The sequence below is a fragment of the Apus apus genome, chromosome 3 (assembly GCF_020740795.1).
Source record: "Apus apus isolate bApuApu2 chromosome 3, bApuApu2.pri.cur, whole genome shotgun sequence".
NCBI lineage: Eukaryota > Metazoa > Chordata > Aves > Apodiformes > Apodidae > Apus > Apus apus.
In genome coordinates this window covers 67,515,693-67,533,528 of record NC_067284.1, presented here as the reverse complement: position 1 = coordinate 67,533,528, position 17,836 = coordinate 67,515,693, and the positions used below count along the sequence as shown (strand labels likewise).

Genomic DNA, 17,836 nt, shown 5'->3' with positions numbered 1-17,836 from the left:
GTAAGATATGCTGATAAGCATAAAAGTTAATTGTGTAACAGAATATAAGAACAAGATTAACCTATTAATATGATACAAATTGTTTCTCATCTCAGTGTTGCTATTATTTCTTAATGACCTAGGGAAGTCTTAATAAGCCAGTAACACTTAACTGCAGATTGTTTATTCTCCTGTAATTATTATTTTGTAGATCTAGATTGACTATACCATGTTGAGAGATATTCTTTAAAATAGGTATCCCCAAATCCTGATTTATAACTAGAAGCCAAGCTTTTATGACTCATTTGAGCTTTAGAAACTCCCTAGTGAATGCAGGCTACTGACTCATTGGGGGATGTTTTGATGGATTATACTGCACATTAGAACAGCCATGATTGTGCAGATCAATGGTCCACTGAGCTCAGTTTCCCACTTTCTAAAAGCAGTTAGCAGCAGATGCTTGGAGATGTGCAGGAGATGGGCAACCTTCAAATGAACACTCCCTGCCTCTAGCTGTTCTCAGCTCGGTAGATTTCCTAATCCTGATGTATTTGTCTCTTCCGTTACTCTCGGTGACTCTCCCCCATGTACCTGATTTTGCAAACTTTTTGCATCAGCAACATCCTGTGATGAGTGAAAAATGATTTTATTATTATTAATTTTATTACTTCATCCATACCAGCTTCCCTGGCCTCTGGTTCTTGTGTTAAGAGAGACTGAACAGTCCATCCCCACCTGTCTTCTCCACGCCACTCAAGATTTCATGGACCACTGTCATGTCCCCTCATGTTATTCCGTCTTCCGTGCTGAAAAATCCCAGGCTACTCCATTTTTCTGCATGAAGAAGCTATTCCATGTATTTGATAATTTTTATTGTCCTTCTTGGTTCAGCCATGGAGTTCCACAGTTGTAGCTTCTCTAGCTCATTCTCTGCTCCTACTGCTTCTTTTCCTTTTCTCCTTCCACCAAATTGCTAACTTTGGAACTACACAGCTTTTCAAGATGAAAATTTTTTCTCAGAAGATGCATCAGTTGGCTGTTGAAATTTAAGTGAGATCTATTATATTATTCATCAGGGATTAGTCGATGATTGCTTCAGTCCCACTGATATTTGTTAATACCATTAAAACCTCAAAACTGCCACATCTGGTGAGATGTTACAAGCAAGTGCTGCTTCAGAAGCAAGCTCATACTAGAAGCTGTTGTCTAATCATGTTATTACACTAGAGGGTTACATGAGCTGCATGATGTATCAAATAATTTGTATACTATGCTAGAAAATGTTAATTGTTCACTTGAGCAAGTGTATTTTCAACAAGCCGTTTTTTGGATGTGATGCCACTACATCTGGGTAGCTGCAAGCTTTTTTTAGCTAAACCTGGAGAAGATAAGAGCAAAAGCGTGCTTGAGATAATTCTGTCCAACCCCTTAATTTCAGATCTAAACAAACATCAGATTAGGTTCCTTCATTTGTACATTAAAATTACTCCAAACAGAAAGTCTCTTCTTGGAAAGTCTCTTTTAATGAAACTTCAACAGCATCATCATTGGTGTAAGAAAACGGTTGCTATCTAATGGATTTTGATGCATCTCTTCTAGCTTTGGGACTTAGAAACTTGCTTTGGAATAATGATGATCAGGGCCAAATTATCTTTGAGGTGCTCATTTTGATATTTACTCCCATGAGGTTAGATGTACCAACACCTTGTCAAAAGATGTAAAAGACACACTCTTCCTCTCTCAGAAGGTAAGAGAGAGTGGCAAGTGAGCTTCTAAGAATCAGTGTCCTCTTTTCCCCATCCCTTAAGAAAATGTTCCCTATGAAAAACAGACTAGACCTGTCAATCCATTATTAGAGATAAAAAGGATAAAGAATTTTTCCAGTAACTTGATAGCTGGGAATGTCAAAGTAATTAAGAAAAAAAGAAAAAAAAAAAAGAAAAAAAGAGGTGCTATGTGATAAAACTCACATTTGGACTGTTTCTGCCCTATGACATGTAAGGAAGAGTATTGTGTTCTCCCCCCAAAAAAAGTGACCTTTTGCTGGGATAGCACTATTCAAAGAAGCAGCTGTATCTGGATGGTACAACATGTTGGTTTGGAGCTCCCTGATGTGACTTTGCTGGGCTTTCCAGGGTTGTGTAATCAACTGTTTTCTGTCAGATCAGCTCTGGGAGAGGAGCAACTGGTCCACTTGTGCCTGTTTCCCTGTCTGCATGTTTGCAGAACCTCCTTGCCTTTTGTATGCAGGTCGGAATACCCATTATGATGAGGTAAGAATTGTGTGAAGGCAGTGTCTGAATTAACAGGAATAGTAATCTTGTGATCACTAGGAATAAGGAAAAGGTGAAACTTCAGCAGTACTGCCAACAGTGCATCACTGAGACTGCTTAGAAGGACTGAAAGGTGAGCTTGTGCTTCCAGATCTGTACTAGTGAATCTGATCAGGAACTCAGAAAATGAATGTGTTTATAGAATAAGAGCTTTCATGTACATAACAGTAATTGGGAATGTTGTAAAGATTCACAGTGTAGTTCTGTTATTATCAAAGGAGACACTTACTACAAGCTTTGGGACAAGACACTCTCATCTTTTACGAAGAAATGCAGTTGAATATTTTTCTTAATGTCAAAGACCGGCATGAGATCAGAGATATTAATAGCCTGGTAATGAAAAGCTGATTTTTTTAAACATCTGCTATTAAATGAATGAAAAGACAGTGATAAAAAAGGAAGAGAATCTTAACGATTCATATAATCTGAAGTGTGATCTGTATGTGTATACACCTGTGGTGGTACAGATCCTACTACAGCCACGTAAGCAAAGGGACCTGCAGTCTTACGAATCCATGAATGGGGAATGTCATGTGGCACAAAGTTGTGTGCTGTTAGATTGAAGCCTTGCACCTCAATCAAAGTCTTGAGAGCTGCCTCACGCCAAAGCGTTTTGCAGAGCTGTGTGCAGACGGGAGCCCATCTGCAGGGAGACACCCAGGTACAGCTAAAAGAAGCTGCAGCAGACATGGAACACACAACATGGTGGCTCAGTAACCATCTGTTAACATTCCCCGTTAAAATGCATACAGGCCTTTAGATTTAGGGCAGTGTATTTTAAAATAGCCCATGGCCAACGCTGGAAGGGTTTACCAGCTGTCCGTGGGAGGTGCTGCTACGGATTTGCAGATGCCGGGGGCCACCTGCATCCGAAGGGAGCTCGCTGGTCACTGCTGGGTGTGAATCCCGCACCGGGGTGCCCCAGGGGAGCACCCTGGGCAGGCCTGCGCTGCAGCAGCGCTGCGCCTGGATGGTTTGACCCTGACGCTTCGGCCTCCTCCACGCCATGAAGCCGTTCAGGCTCCGGCAAAGGCAGCCGCGTCCAAACCACCTCTTAGGACCCGGGGACGCTCAAACCCCGCCGCCGGCAGCGGGCTGGGAGGCAGAGGGCCTAGCCCCGCCCGGAGCCGCCCATCACCGCGGCGCCCGGGCGGGGCGTTCCTGGGCGCCGCTTCCGCCGGGGTCGGGGCCCGGCGCGGCGGCGGCGGCGGCGGCGGGGGCAGCATGCTGAGCCCGCGGGAGCGCGGCGGGGACCTGGCCCGCTTCTACACGGTGACGGAGCCGCGGCGGCACCCCCGCGGGCACACCGTCTACAAGGTGACGGCGCGGGTGAGTCAGCGCCCGGCCGGGCCCGGCCTCCGCCCTGCCGGCTGCCCGGGGCGCCGCCGCCCGGCCCCTCGCCTCCCCGGCCGGCCCGGCCTTTGCGCTGGGAAGCCGGCGCTGTGTGCGGGGTAGAGCCTTGGGGCTGGGCTGCCCGGGGGGAATCCTGGCGTGTGCTGGGCCGGTCAGGCCGGTCGCGGCGTGGAAGCCCCTCTCGGGGAGATGAGGGAGGGAGGGAGGGAGGGCAGGGACGCGGCGGCCCCTCCTGAGCTGAGCCTCGGCCTCTCCTGCCAACTTGCAGCTTCACATAACGTTGTCATTGCCTTAGACGCGCTTTGCAGTTAGCTGTCAGTTTCCTTCCTGCTTGTTGGAAGGCGTAGGAAGAATAGCTTGGAACAAAACCAGTCTGTTTTGTTTTTTTTTTGTGTGTGTGTGTGTTCTTCTGTTCGTTTTGTTGTGTTCTTGTGTTTTGGTTTTGTGTTTGTTTGTTTTTTTTCCTCCCCCCTCTCCCCAAAAATCTCTCGGGTAGGTTACCGCTGAATTTGTCGGTCCTCCTGCCTGCCCCACAGCGCAGTCAGCTCTGCTGGTAAAATGAGGGAGCAGGGTGGGTAGGCACAGCTGGCCTGCGCTGGAGGCGCAGAGCTGGTGGAGGTGAAGCATGTTGGGACAGCCGCTTAGGGGCTGCGTGTGCCTGGGGTTCAGCCCTGTTTGGGCAGGAGAAGGTATGGGTGAATGGGAGAGGCCTACTAGGAGAAGGAGAGCTGAAGCAGGTAACTGGGTATGGGGAGAGCTGGCTTGATGCTAGTTCTGCTGAAAGCTCCTTCTGTTCCCCTGGGGAGAATTTCTCCTCCCCTTTCCTGTTTAAGGGAAAGAGGGAGGAACTGGTCTGTGAGCTGTCCAAATTATACTGAGCTAACCTGAGATCACTAGTTCTTCAGTGTCTTTTGATACCTAAAAAACTCAAAGGGGAAAAAATATTTTTCCTTTATGCAGTAAAGGATGCTTTGGATTCTGAAATGTACACGTATGAGTAACTTCTGTGGACCTGTGAGTAACTTCTATTTCAGTAGGGCTCTGTCTGGTAATCTCTTGCGTAGTACTTGAAGGGAGGATTTGGGAAGTTAGATGCTGAGCAAAGTGATCTAAAAATAATTAAATCTATGTATCTGTTACCTTCCCTTTTTTTCTTTCCTCCTATTCTTCCTTCCTGTTCCTGCTGTGAACTGGCTCACAGTTGATATCACAGCACTACAGCTGTATTTGCTGAATGGATGCTCAGCAGCTTTATGGGACTGCCAGTGCAGTGGATCCTCCCGTGGTATTGAATACCCTTCTGACTGAGATCTAGTGTACTCAGAACATGCTTGCTGAGATTTCTGGTCCCTTTCAGTGGTGTGTGAGTGAATCCTTTGCAAAATGAAGTAAGTCAAAGGAACTTTTCCACTAAAATGATAGATTAATAATAATGAATGAGAAGGCATTTGTTTAGGGTGCCCTAAACATGTAACCCCAAAGGCATAATGACCCATGCAGTCCCTTCTGAGTGCTAAGGTGCTCTATCCGTATTGCCACTTTTTTCTTAAAGATTTAGTTTGTACAGCACAAAATGCATATTTGATTTACTTGTAAACTGTGAAATACTTGTAATGCAGGCAAGATTAAATTAATACTGGCTTTTCTATATCCATTTCCAATGGCTAAAGAAGAGTTGCAATACTAAAAGTGTTCATTAATGGTATTTGAAAATATAAGCCACTAGTAAAAGTTCAGATAATTTAGAAGATTAAAATTATTAATGATAATTAAAATTCTGATATGTTGGGTATCTGCAGGTCAGACAAGGAACAGGATAATCTGAAATACTTAGTTCGGTGGTGAAGATCCTTGTAAGATCTCTTGTTTTCAGAGCCTAATGCAGCAAATATGCATGGCTTAGCTCCTTGGTGGGTATCCTAATGATATATTTAAAAATAGGTTAAAGTTGTTTGCATTACAGATTTGCAGAAGGAGCTGTCTTCTGTTGATCCTTATGGGAGGATTAAAAAAATGCACGAAAAATTTGGGGGATTGTGTAATCTTTGCTAAGTCTCTTGGTTGATTGTAGGTTGGATTGAAGGGTCAGACCTCTTTGAGACTGACCTTCAGAAAACTGAAGAACAAAGTAGGACAGCACATAAATTATTACAAACTGACTTAAAGTTGGCATGCTTGGTAGGTATAGAAGGCAATGTAACATTAGAACAAGTGTGAAACAGGGCCTTTGGGTTTTATTCCAGATTCTTACTAACTGGCTGGGTAATTACTCATCTCTCTGGGTCTCCTTCTGCCCATCTGGTAACTTACCTAGCTGCCAAAACTGTTGCAAAGCTCTAGTTAAAGGTGAACTGCAAAGCAAAGCAGTTGATATGTGCCCTTTGGTGTTCTTCTGTCATGTGTAGCCATGCCTATGATGTCTTCTTCCCCCAGCTCTACAGGCCCCTTACATCAAGTATGCCAGCTATTAGAAGAGAAGGTTAGAAATATTTCACCAATTGTACATTTGAACTGTCTGGTAGTGAATGAAGGAACAAGAGCTGCCAAGGTTAAAATTTGGTAAAGTTGCCAAATACTAGATTACTGAAAGAAGAGGACTTTGATGTGCAAGGTTAGAGAAGAACTTAAACTTGAGAAGGAAAATGTTTTAGGTCTTTGGGAGGTTGCTGGAGAAGGTAATGCTTCTCTTTGCTGTATTGTCTCCTCCAAAATGTGTGAAAGATTACAGTGGCTGGTCTGTGTAGTAAAGTAATGTTAAGAATTATAGGAGGCTTTGGCAAGGATTCTTGGAAAATGAAAGGGTGGAAGAGAGCTACTTTGTGGCGAGCAAGAGGTGCATGCTGTTGTCACTTAGCAAGAGGAAAGTGTAGATCCAGTGACTTCCATCTTAGAGCAACAGCTGCGTGGTGCTTGCAGTGCAGCGAGGTGGTGTTTTAGTCTCTGGGGTGCAAGAAACATGCATCGCCTGTTCACAGCATTAATTATTCCAGGGTGTGTTAGCGTGTGGATAGTCCCTGTGCTGGGAATGCCTTGTTTTCTTTAGCTAACAATCGACTAATTATTTTGTTAAACAGCTTTGGCTGAGTTACGATGAGGGAAATACTGACTGCACAAGGTAATTGAAGTTACAAATTAAAGATGTCTTGGATTCGTTTGTGTGGATGTACTCTTTACTGCTGTTTATAAGTACAATACAGAACTTGGATTGCAAAGGTTTTTGTGATCGATATTTATATAAAGAAAAAAATCCTTACAAAATACAGGCTTCTTCATGGTGTGTAGCTAAGCCTCGTTTTCACTGCAATTCTCCACTGCACAAAGCAATTTATAATTAATTGGGCAAAGAGTGTTTAAGGAGAAACAAATACACAAGTATAGAGTCAGATGTGTGTGTGCATTGATGGCTGTAAGTAAAGTGGCAATACTATCTTAGTAAATGCAAAGCCTCACATTCACAATGAAGTTGTGTGCAGTTTATATTAAGCCAAGTAGCCTTAATTAGCTCTGCTTATTGGGAGTAATTTGACCCTAATATGAATTAATAGGAAGAGGCTGGAAAGCCTCTTCTGTGCTTTTTTTTTTCTTAAAATGTACTTCTTTACTTCTAATCACAGCAACTGGCTCTGCTGCTAAAATACCTCACTATGTTGTATTTGGGTATTAGGCTTCCCTAAAACTAAATGGAAACATTTCTGAGTGCAGAGGAACATGCAACTATTTGCTTTTTCCCCCAGATTTTTCTCTTGAGAAACAAATTATTATGCTTTTAACTTCCAAACTAAAAATCCAAGTGCTAATATGTTTTGTTTTGTTTTCCAGATTGTTTCAAGAAAAAATCCAGAGGATGTCCAGGAGGTAACAGTTTAAACTTGTGCAAATGTCTTCGTGTATCACACTGCTTTTTGAGGCATCTTTAATGTAATTTAGCAGTTTCTGTGTGTTTTGTCATTGTAATTGAGCAGTTTTTTGTGTTTCCATTTGTCTTTAGCTTTCATAGCTGAAAACAGTAGCTAGCGTAACATGTTGCAGTTCAGCCCTGAGTGATGAATTGTGACTTGAAACAAAGTCTTAGGGAGTAAAGTGTCTTTTGATGACAAAACTGCTTTGATAACTTTGCAAGCTCTTTTGTCAGGGCTGGAATTGGCAAATTGATGGTTACTTAACTCCTATAGGTAAAATTAGAGATCAGTCCAGAATCCAAGTCTTAGGTCTCAGCTGTAGGTACTCTTTTCCTCTTTGACCAATACTTCACTGAAAAACCTACATCATTACTGTCTATTAGTGAAGAGGAAAAATGAAGGAGGGTAGGAGTAGCTGAGAGAGATAAGACTGCAAGTCATATATTATGTCTATCTCTCTGAGGCTCCTTCAGTATTTTTCTGTGATATACTTTGATAAAACTTGAAAATGGTTTACTCTTTGCCTATTCCAAAAAGGCTCTAAAGAACGGTCTGTTGTATTCTTGTGCCTCTTCAATGACTTAACAGACTGTCAGGAAGCATTTCATTGAGACAAAAAATATACATAATGTGTGCATGGGTTGTAGGTTTGGGTTCTTTTGGTTGGTTTGTTTTTGTTTTTTTTTAATGTTAAAAACTTTCCCCACCTCTTGATTTCTTCTGAACTAATGACATTGATGCTATTATACTATGTACATGCAAAATCTTCCTTCAAAAGCACAACCTTATGGCTTTTCACACATTTTATAATATATGCATATGTTCAATTTCTGGTACAGTCTCTTACTACAGTTGAGGAGAACCTGGATAGTTGATGAAAGAAGAGCCTATAAATTAATTCATTGCATCTCTGTGTGGTCAAACATGAGTTACTGATTAGTGGCTTGGCAAAGGTGGTTAGTGGCTTGGTAAAGGTGAGAACTGGCTAATACACTTGACACCCCTTTGCTGCATCCTTCTTTGAAATCTTGAGAATCAGACAAACATGAGCATTCATGTTTTTTTTGATTTTTTTTTAATCTCTAGAAGATTAAAGTAGCCTGTCAGAATCAGCGATGATAATGAATCTCATTTTAGAACTGCATTACTGTAGTTTGTAGCTTGATGTTCACCTTTTCCAGGGAGAGTCCTGAATTGAACCTATCCATGAGCACATTCTGCCATTACCTTAATCTTCATTTGTGGGAAAAACACTTTATAGCAGCTGTTGATGAGCCATTCATCAGAAAAATATATTGTAAGTGTTGTTCAGCTAGAGTATTGCATGAGTATATGCTAAGTATATAGCAAAAGTGTATATTTTAGTTATTGCTTTGGTCATTGCTTTGATCTGTGGCTGTAGGTTAGCCATGCAGAGTTCCATGTGCTCTAGACAACAAGAAGATGGAAACGTGCTATGAACTTGATGGTGATTGTCCTTTTCCACCCCTCATTATACCAAATTAATTGTTTTGCATGTGATAGTATGTTAGGTGTGCTGTGATTTTGTTACAAGCAAGCGTTTGAACCTACCTAGTTACTAAAAGGAAAAGCTTAGATGGTAGTTGCCATAAGGGTGACTGGTAGTCAGAAAACCCACATACATAGGAAGCTTTTATTTTAGTACTGGCTTCTTACAAAATAAAATAAAATAAAAAAAAAAAATAAAAAAAATTGCAGGCAGCCTTTGAAAGAAGAAGGTTATGTTCCTAACCTATTCCCACTGAAAATAAATTTGTCTCAGTTTTTTGGAGTGCTCAACTAAAAGTTCAATAGACAAAATTTCCTGCACACAAAACCACCCCGTTGCTTTATGGTCTGTCTCACGCAGCCCCCCTCCTGCACCTGTGTAGGACCACTTAGCTGTGCCTGCCTACTTATCCAGAAGTCTCGTTGAATATCACTGCTGTGATTTTAATACATACATTACATATGTGCAACTGCACATAAGGCTGTGTGTTGTCACCTTAATTCTACCTGCCAGTTTTCTTTTAACTGCCCTTTGGGATAAAAGCCTTTAATACAGCATCTTGCCCACTGCAGCCAATTACAGTTCCAGATAATCCCAGTTGTTGTTGCTGGGACAGAAAGGTAGAAAACCTTGTAAGAGCTTCCTTCTCAAAAGGATGAAAGAGAAATTATTGGGAAGTTGTGTGTGAACTTAACAGATACAGAAAAGCTAGTGGACATAACTTTAATTTCCTCACCTCTGGGGACTGACTGATGGTGGCCATATGACACATGAGGCAATTGTAGCAAGGGTAGTTTCTTGGGTCTTTTTATCTTATTCATGGAGGAGGAAGAGTTGTTCAGTGTAGAACAGATGAGTCACGTGCGTTAACAGAGATCTACTGGCTCTAGCCATGACAGGCATCTTACTGCATTACAAGTCTAACATATGTTTTATGATATACTTGCTGTGCTTCACTGGGCCTTAAAGTACAACATGTCCTTCCTCTGATTCTGATTTCTAATGAGTATTTTAGAGTGGGAATTTTGTTGAGCTGCTTGCATGCAAAGGCATGTTTTCCATGAGCTTGTGAAAGGTTTTAGGATGACCTTAGCTGCTTTTGTGGTGCAAGGTACCTAGGGATTTTTTTTTTCCTCTTGTCTATTTGGGGGTAAAAAATAATATGTTTTTAGTGGAACGGAATCTTCTTAACCTTTTATTTTCTGGCAGCTTTTAACATTGCCTCCCAAGTACTGACAATATAGTAACTTAATGTTTCAAGACTTCACCATCTTGAGCAATTTTATGTTCTATATGCACACTGCTCAAGAAGGGCTAATCGTCTACTTTATGGATATTGAATTACATGCAAGTACAGCATTGAAAAATTATTGTTTCTGATTGCAGAATGACTAGTTGATCTTCTTGAGAGATTGTCTTTTTTCTTTGCCTGTCTGTTGAACTCCACCAAGTACAAGTTGTAATTGAGTCCTGGGAATGTGTGCACAACAGGCAGGGCTGCGTCAGGACTGCTAGCTTTGGTATAGGTCAGTCTATTAGGTGGATAAAGTGTTGCAATATTCAAGCTTTGCATGTCCACTTTTAACAGTCCTGTTGCCTTACATCTGCAGTGTTCTGTAGGTATGACTTGAATCTGCTGAAACTTAGAAGGCCTCAGTGCTTAGGTCAGAAGACCTTAGTGCTTAAAGAAAAAACAAACAAAATCCCTTCAAAACTTCAACAAAACAACAATGAAAATAATCCTCTAAAATTAAACCTTTTGCTTAGCTCTAAATGTGGTTTGCTTGAAAAAAGTGTTTTTTTCAGTTATGACAACTGATGAGAAGGCAACCTGTTAAATCAGTCAGAAGTATTTTTTGATTTTTTAAATTATGGTTAGTTGTATTAAGCTAATTGAGACATTTGACTGATGGAACACTGGAATCCACTGCTGAATACACTGCAGTCTCTTCCCCTCCCCCTCCCTTCTACTTTAATTGCTTCTAATTAGTGGTGAGGTTTATTATGTGGCTTTGTGAGTCTGACCAAAAATGAGGCCAAGATATAAAAAGTCTTTTTTCATTTTTTTCATCATGATAGTAAATCCGTTAGTAGTCAAGTGTAAACTTAGTTGCTCAGTTCTTTACCTGGTCTGATCTTCCCTGTTGGGTTCTCCTCCTTCTTTCAATGGAAGGAATACAAAGAATGGGATGGAAGAAGAGTAAAGTAGTTACCTGGCTGGCAGCTGACTGCTTCTTTCTGGAAAAGATGGATCAGGAAAAGCTGGTGTAATGAATCAATGATGTCTTTGCATTCCTGAAGTTGGAGATGTTGTCTGCCTTACAAAAGGGACACATGCAATTTTTGTTCAGGGTTATTAGCAATAAATTTAAAATGTGGGCTGTTCAGCATTTTACATAAACAGATTACAGACTGATTTGTAGTCCTGGATGCTTAGTGTGCTGTCCTTAAGAATCCCTTACTTGTATTGATTTATCTTCCCTCATTTTCTCTTTTGCTGTTGTCTCTTCCCCGTACCTGCAGCCATGCCAAGCACAGCATGCTACTGAGTGCTGGATACTGCAACTCTACTACTCAGCATTTTTCCTCTCTTACTGGTTCTCTGTGTAGCTCTGGATAGCAGTGTGACTGAAACAGTGCTGCCTTTGACCTCTTGTTTCCTTCTTTCAGCTTTTAGTTAATATTTTTTCTTATGCACTGTAGTCTTGTTAACCAAAATAGGGGCTTGGGACAGATATTGACAATTTTATTTAATGGTCATTAGAGTTGGCAGTTTAGATTGTATATTTTTGTTAAACATTTTTGCTGAAGATAGTTGTCTGATTTGCTTAAAAAATGTGTTTGTGGTGTGATGTAATGTGAACAGTGAATCTCACTAATACTTCTCTCCCCTTTCTTTGCTTTAGATAGTCGTTTGGAAGAGATACAGTGACTTTAAGAAACTGCACAAAGATCTCTGGCAAATACATAAAAACTTATGCAGACATACAGAACTCTTTCCACCTTTTGCCAAAGCGATAGTATTTGGTAAGCATAATTTTTTCCTGACTTGCTGAAATTCTTTGATGACTCAGTATCTGTAAATAAATCTTTTTTTGCAGCTGCATGGAACTCTTCTGACTGCTTTTACTGCTCAGCTTTCTGGTTTGTTGTGTCTTACTTGTAGGTGTGCTGGTATCGTAACTTGATGATTTTTTTTTTAACAGTAGATATATCATTGCTTCCATGTGGTGAGACTGGAACAGGTTGGTGAGATACTGGAACAAGTTGCCTAGAGAATTTGTGGAAGCCCTATCCCTGAAAGTATTCAAGGCCAGGTTGGATGGGGCTCTGTGCAACCTGGTCTGGTGGGAGGTGTCCCTGACCATGCAGGGGGATTGGAACTAGGTGATGTTTAAGGTCCATTCCAGCCTAAACCATTCTGTGATTCTGTTAGATATATTAGCTCAAATGGCAACTGGTCACAAGTGGGGTCCTCCAGGGATCAATATTGGGCCCTATGCTGTTTAACATCATCATGAGTGACCTGGATGTTGGGATCAAGAGCACCCTGATGAAGTTTGCTAACGACACCAAGATGAGTGGAGAGGTTGACACTCCAGAAGGAAGAGCCACCCTCCTGAATGACGTGGACAGACTGGAGGAGTGGGCTAGCAGGAACCTTGTGAAGTTCAATGGGGAGAAGTGTAGGGTCTTATATCTGGGAACACATAACGTGGGAATGTGGTCCAGACTGGGATCCACCTGACTGGAGAGCAGCTCTATGGAAAGGGACCTGGGGCTCTTGGTGGATAACAGGCTCAACATGAATGAACAGTGTGCTGCAGTGGCAAAGAAAGCCAACAGGATGCTGGGCTGCATCAACAGGGGCGTCACCAGCAGAGATCAAGAAGTCATCATCCCACTCTACTCAGCACTTGTCAGACCACACCTGGAGTATTGTGTTCAGTTTTGGTCTCTGTTCTACAAAAAGGCTGCAGACAGGCTGGATAGAGTCTAGAGCAGGGCCACAAGGATGCTCAAAGGACTTGGAGGACCTCCCGTATGAGGAGAGGCTGAGAAAACTGGGTTTGTTCAGCCTTGAAAGAAGAAGGCTTTGTGGAGACCTCATTACCATGTTCCACTTATAGTGTGGCTACCATGAAGATGGAGACTCCCTATTTACAAGGAGTCACATGGAAAAGGCAAGGGGTAATGAGCACAGGTGGCTCCTGGGGAAATTCCAGTTGGACACAAAAGATAAACTTTTCACTATGAGGAGAGTGAAATGTTGGAATAGTCTCCCAAGGGAAGTGGTAGATTCCCCTGTATTGGACAGTTTTAAGTTTCAGCTTGACAGGGTGCTGAGCCGTCTCATATAAACTATAGTAGTACTTAGTAAGGTTGGACCAGGTGATCCTTGAGCTCTCTTCCAATCTCTTATCCTATGATTCTATGAAATGTTTATTGATGTATATGTTCTTTGTCTTTACAGCTTACATTCCCTGTTTTCAGGAGTGTAAAGTGCTTTGTGAGCAGCACTTGAACAATGAACAAAGATTTTGATATATGAGCTGTCTGTGTTTTTTAGTCACAGAATCATAGAATGGTTTGGGTTGGAAGACACCTAAAGATCATCTAGCTCCAGCCCCCCCGCCATGGACAGGAACACCTTTCACTAAACCAGTAATGAGTTATAGTAAAGTATCAAGTGGTTGTTGCAGAAATTAATTTTATTTTGGGAATTTGTAATTCTCAATTTCATCTAGGTAAGCTTTTGAGATCAGTTTTACATATAGCACTTAACTATTTTACCAAAACAACCTGGAAGAGGATTGTGACTTTACATAAGAAATAGATGGCAGAAAGTAATTAGCTCTTAAAAGCCAAATGTCTTACCTTAATCTAGATGTATATGTTATTGTGAATGAGCTATAGGTGAAGTGATATGACTCCATGTGGATTTTGTAGCAGTGTGTTCTGTTTATTTTAGTGATGGAGGTGTTTTTTTTAGTGTGTTTTCATTGTGCTCAGCACAAACTGTGCTATTTTGTTTGGCATGTGCATATCACACAATATCCAGTGGGTGTTTAAGCATTTTTCAGCATTTTTTAATCTGTTCAGCATGTTCAGTGTCTTTTTTGCAAGCACCTACCCTGTGCTTTCTGAGGGTTTCTTAGGTGTTTCTAAGGCCTTGCTAACTGTCCAAAAAAGGGTTTGGTGCTTTTTGGTGTGCATCTACTGTGTACTTTCGAGTCTTTTCTAAGCATTTTGATGTTTTTTTTTTAAAGTTGTCCAACAGGTGTTTGGCATTTCTTTGTATGTCTCTACCATACACTTTTGGTTTTGTTTTGTTTTGGGTGAGCTTTTTGGTTTCTAAAGTACTTTTGGGGTTACTGAGACATTTCCGTGGCATTTACGAGTTGTTCTAGTGCATTAGTTTTTTTTAAAGCATCCTGTCTTTGCTTATACTTTTTATAGTATGCACCCAGTGTGGTGTGTGCTGGTTTTTGGCTTTTATTTTACTTTTTTTTTCTCCTTGTGACAGGGTTTCAGGTGTGGATTTCAGGCATTTTCTGTTGTGTTTTTTGGCTCGTAAGACATGGCTGGCCAGGATTTATTCAGTATTTTTTTGGCATGCATATGCCACACAATTTTCTGTGCATTTTTAAGCATGCAGGATGTTTGGCCTTTTTTTTTTTTTGATGCGCATCTACCACTTACTTTTGGGTGTTTCTAAAGCATTTCTACAGTGTTGCTGACAGTCTGAAATGCATTTGATACTTTTTGGTGTGCGTCTACCATGTGTTGTTTTTTGGTGTGGTTTTGGCTAGGCTTTTTAGTTTCTAATGTGTTTTTGGAGTTACTAAGGCATTTCCATGGCATTTACAAATTGTTTTAGTATGTTTTGTTTTTGTTTTTTTTTAAACTACCCAGCCTGTGGTTAGCGTGTGTGTTATGCATTTTGTACATACCTTGTGTGGTTTTGAGCATCTCATAATATTTGACGTTTTATGGCAAACATCTACTATGTGCTCCCTTCTTTGGCAAGGTTTCTGGTGTGAATTCTGTGCTTTTTTTGGCGTTTTTTTTGGTTCTTAAAGCATTGCCAGGGCATGATGGTGTTTGTTTGGTTTTTTTTTAATTTGTATTTTTTTTGGCATCCAGTGTTTCTTAGGTGTTGCTTTTTTCCATGCATATACCACATGATTTTCAGTAGATTTTAAAGCATTTCTTTGCGTTTTTTTAATGTGTCTGACATATTTGGCATTTCTTTGCATGCATCTACCATGTGCAATTACTGGACATTTTAACAGGTTTTTAAGCATCCAGTGTTTGTTGTTTTTTATGGAGTGAACCTACCACATGCTCTTTTTAATGTGGTTTTTGGCAGGCTATTTGGTTTCTAAGGCATTTTTTTGTGGGCTTTTTAGTTTGTGAGGTTACTAGGGCATTTCTATGGAATTTACAAGTAATTTTGTGTTGTGGGTTGTTTGTGGTTTTTTTTTTTTTAAGCATCCAGCATATGTTATGGTATTTTGTTTGGACTTTGCACTGTGTTTAGTGTCCAGCATGTTTGGCTTTTTTTGGCATGCATTAACTATATGCTTGCTTTTCCTTGCAAATTTTTGGTGTGATTTTGGGTAATTTACAGGTCTAGCTTTGATTCCTCAGGCATGGCTATGACGTTATTTCTGTCCAGGATTTCTTTGGTATTTGGTTTGATTTGATTTGTTTGTGGTTTTTGGTTTTTTTTGTGCATATGATTTTCTGTGGTTTTTTAAGAGTTATTCAGCATTTTCTTGTGTGTACAGTGTATTTGGTAGTTTATTAGCATGCACCTACAGCATGCAATTTTTGGGCATTTTAATGGGTTTTTAAGCTTCCAATTAGGCATTTTTTTTGGCATGGATCTGCCACATGTTCTTTTTTTGATGTGGTTTTTGGCAAGGATTTCAGTTTCTAAGGGGTTTTTGGGCAAGCTTTTTAGTGTCTAAGGTGTTTTAGGGTAATTAAGGCCTTTCTGTGGTGTTTACAAGTTGTTTTAGTGGGGTGGTTGGTGTTTTGGGAGTATTTTTGTTAGTTTTTTGATTTGTTTTCAGCCTGTGCTTCTGGCTTTTGAATGCACCTTGCATGGTGTTTAGTGTCCAGCCTATCTGACATTTTTTTTAATGCATCTGCCATATGCTCCTTTTTTTGGCAAGGTTTCTGGTGTGGATTTTGCATGTTTTTTTTGGTGTGGGTTTTGGTTTCTAAAGTGTTGCCATGGCCATTTGGCATTGCTGCTGTAGTGTTTTGAGCATCCAGCATGTTTGGAATTTTTCAGCATGCATCTCCGATGCACTCTTTTTTTTGCCAAGGTTTTGCATCTTTTTTTGGAAAGGATTTTTAATTTCTGAGGAAGTGCTGTGGTGTTGTTGTCAGTTGCCATGTTGTTTCTAATATGTTTTAGTGAGTTTTTAAACATACAGCACATTTACAGCATTTTTTTTTTTGTGTGCATGTATGATGTGCTTTCAAGTGCTTTTAGCATCCAGCATAGGTTTGGCTTTTTCTTTGCATCCTGCTACCACATGTGTTTTTGTCTTTTATCTGTGTTGTTTTAGCATTTTTAGTGTTCAGCATGTTTGGTGTTTTTTGGCATGCCTGTAGTGCATTCTGTTGTGTGTATCTGTGCATGCTTTCCATGTGTTATGCCTGTTTTCCATGTTCATTGTCATAAATGTCGTTGCATGTTGTTTGCATGTGTTGTGCACATTTAGTATCCAGGCAGTGTTTGGTGTGTTTTGGTGTGCATCTAGTGCTGATTTTTGCAGTTTGTTTTTTTCTGTGTAGCAGTGTTACTGGTGTTTGGCATGCCTCTAGAGCATATTTTTCTGTTTTTTTTCTGTCTCACATTAGCATGTTTTAGCATCCAGCATATGTTCTGCATTTTCTGGCATGCATCTGTTGCATGTTTTTGCACGTTTTTTTCCCTGTGTCACAATTTTAGTGTGTTTCAGCATCCGGTATGTTTTGGGTGGGTTTTGCCATGCACCAACTACATGCTTCACATGAAAAAATGTGCAAAAACATGTTTACAATTTTCCCATGCTTTTATTCTTAGCTTTTTTTGGTATATTATGCTTTTTGTTGTGGTGTGTGTGGGTTTTGTTTTGGTTGTTTTTTTTTTTTTTGATGTTTGCTATTACTTTGAGATAGTCAAGCCTATCAGTTTGGAAAGTACGAAAGTTGAGGTTGTTTAGTCAGCCTTTTTTCCACCACTCTGTGTGACAGCACTATGATTCTGCCCAGGGTTGTTGTTTTCTAGTGGTGTGTGATGGCTGCTCTCCTGTGCCATGAGTGCCAAGAAAAACGGTATGAATCTCCCTTGGAAGCAAATCCTCAGCCTGGAAAGCACAAATTTTCCATTGATGTTTCAGGACCAAATAGTGTCACAGACTTGCAGTTTTTGCTACTTAGTGTTGCTGTGTTTATTCTTGCTTTGTGGGCATGGTGGCTGAGATGCTTTAAAAAATGTGCTAACACAAACAGCTTTGAACAAGTTTGAGTTAAGCTTGTAACGCAAGTCCAAGCTGCCCCTGCAGCTTTGGGGGAGCCTCTGACTTAACTCCTTCTTGTGTGGACCAGTTAAGTGAAAGGCAAGGAAGCTGAACTCTGATTCGGGTTAAGTGCGTCTTTGCACAGAGCTGTGCGGAATTCCTTGTTTATATAAATTGTATCCAACTTTTGTGTCTTTTTATTTTTGCTTATTTATGAAGTTGGGAATGGGGTGAGTTTCA

General features: G+C 40.7%; 1 protein-coding gene across 6 annotated transcripts in view; it reads left to right on the top strand.

The window, feature by feature from the left end:
- Positions 1 to 17,836, top strand: part of RPS6KC1 (ribosomal protein S6 kinase C1) — a 142,389-nt gene that overhangs the window by 44,032 nt on the left and 80,521 nt on the right. For 3 of the 6 annotated variants that reach the window (XM_051616321.1, XM_051616320.1, XM_051616324.1), the window contains exons 1-3: positions 3,502 to 3,641; positions 7,485 to 7,520; positions 11,981 to 12,101. The exons of 1 other annotated variant lie outside the window; for it this stretch is intronic. In XM_051616321.1, coding sequence (XP_051472281.1) covers positions 3,537 to 3,641; positions 7,485 to 7,520; positions 11,981 to 12,101 — 262 coding nt within the window. In that variant the 5' untranslated portion in view covers positions 3,502 to 3,536. Of the gene's footprint in view, positions 1 to 3,501; positions 3,642 to 4,878; positions 5,054 to 7,484; positions 7,521 to 8,745; positions 8,862 to 11,980; positions 12,102 to 17,836 lie in introns of those variants that run through there. 2 more of the 6 variants (XM_051616323.1, XM_051616322.1) reach the window with 2 other exon arrangements.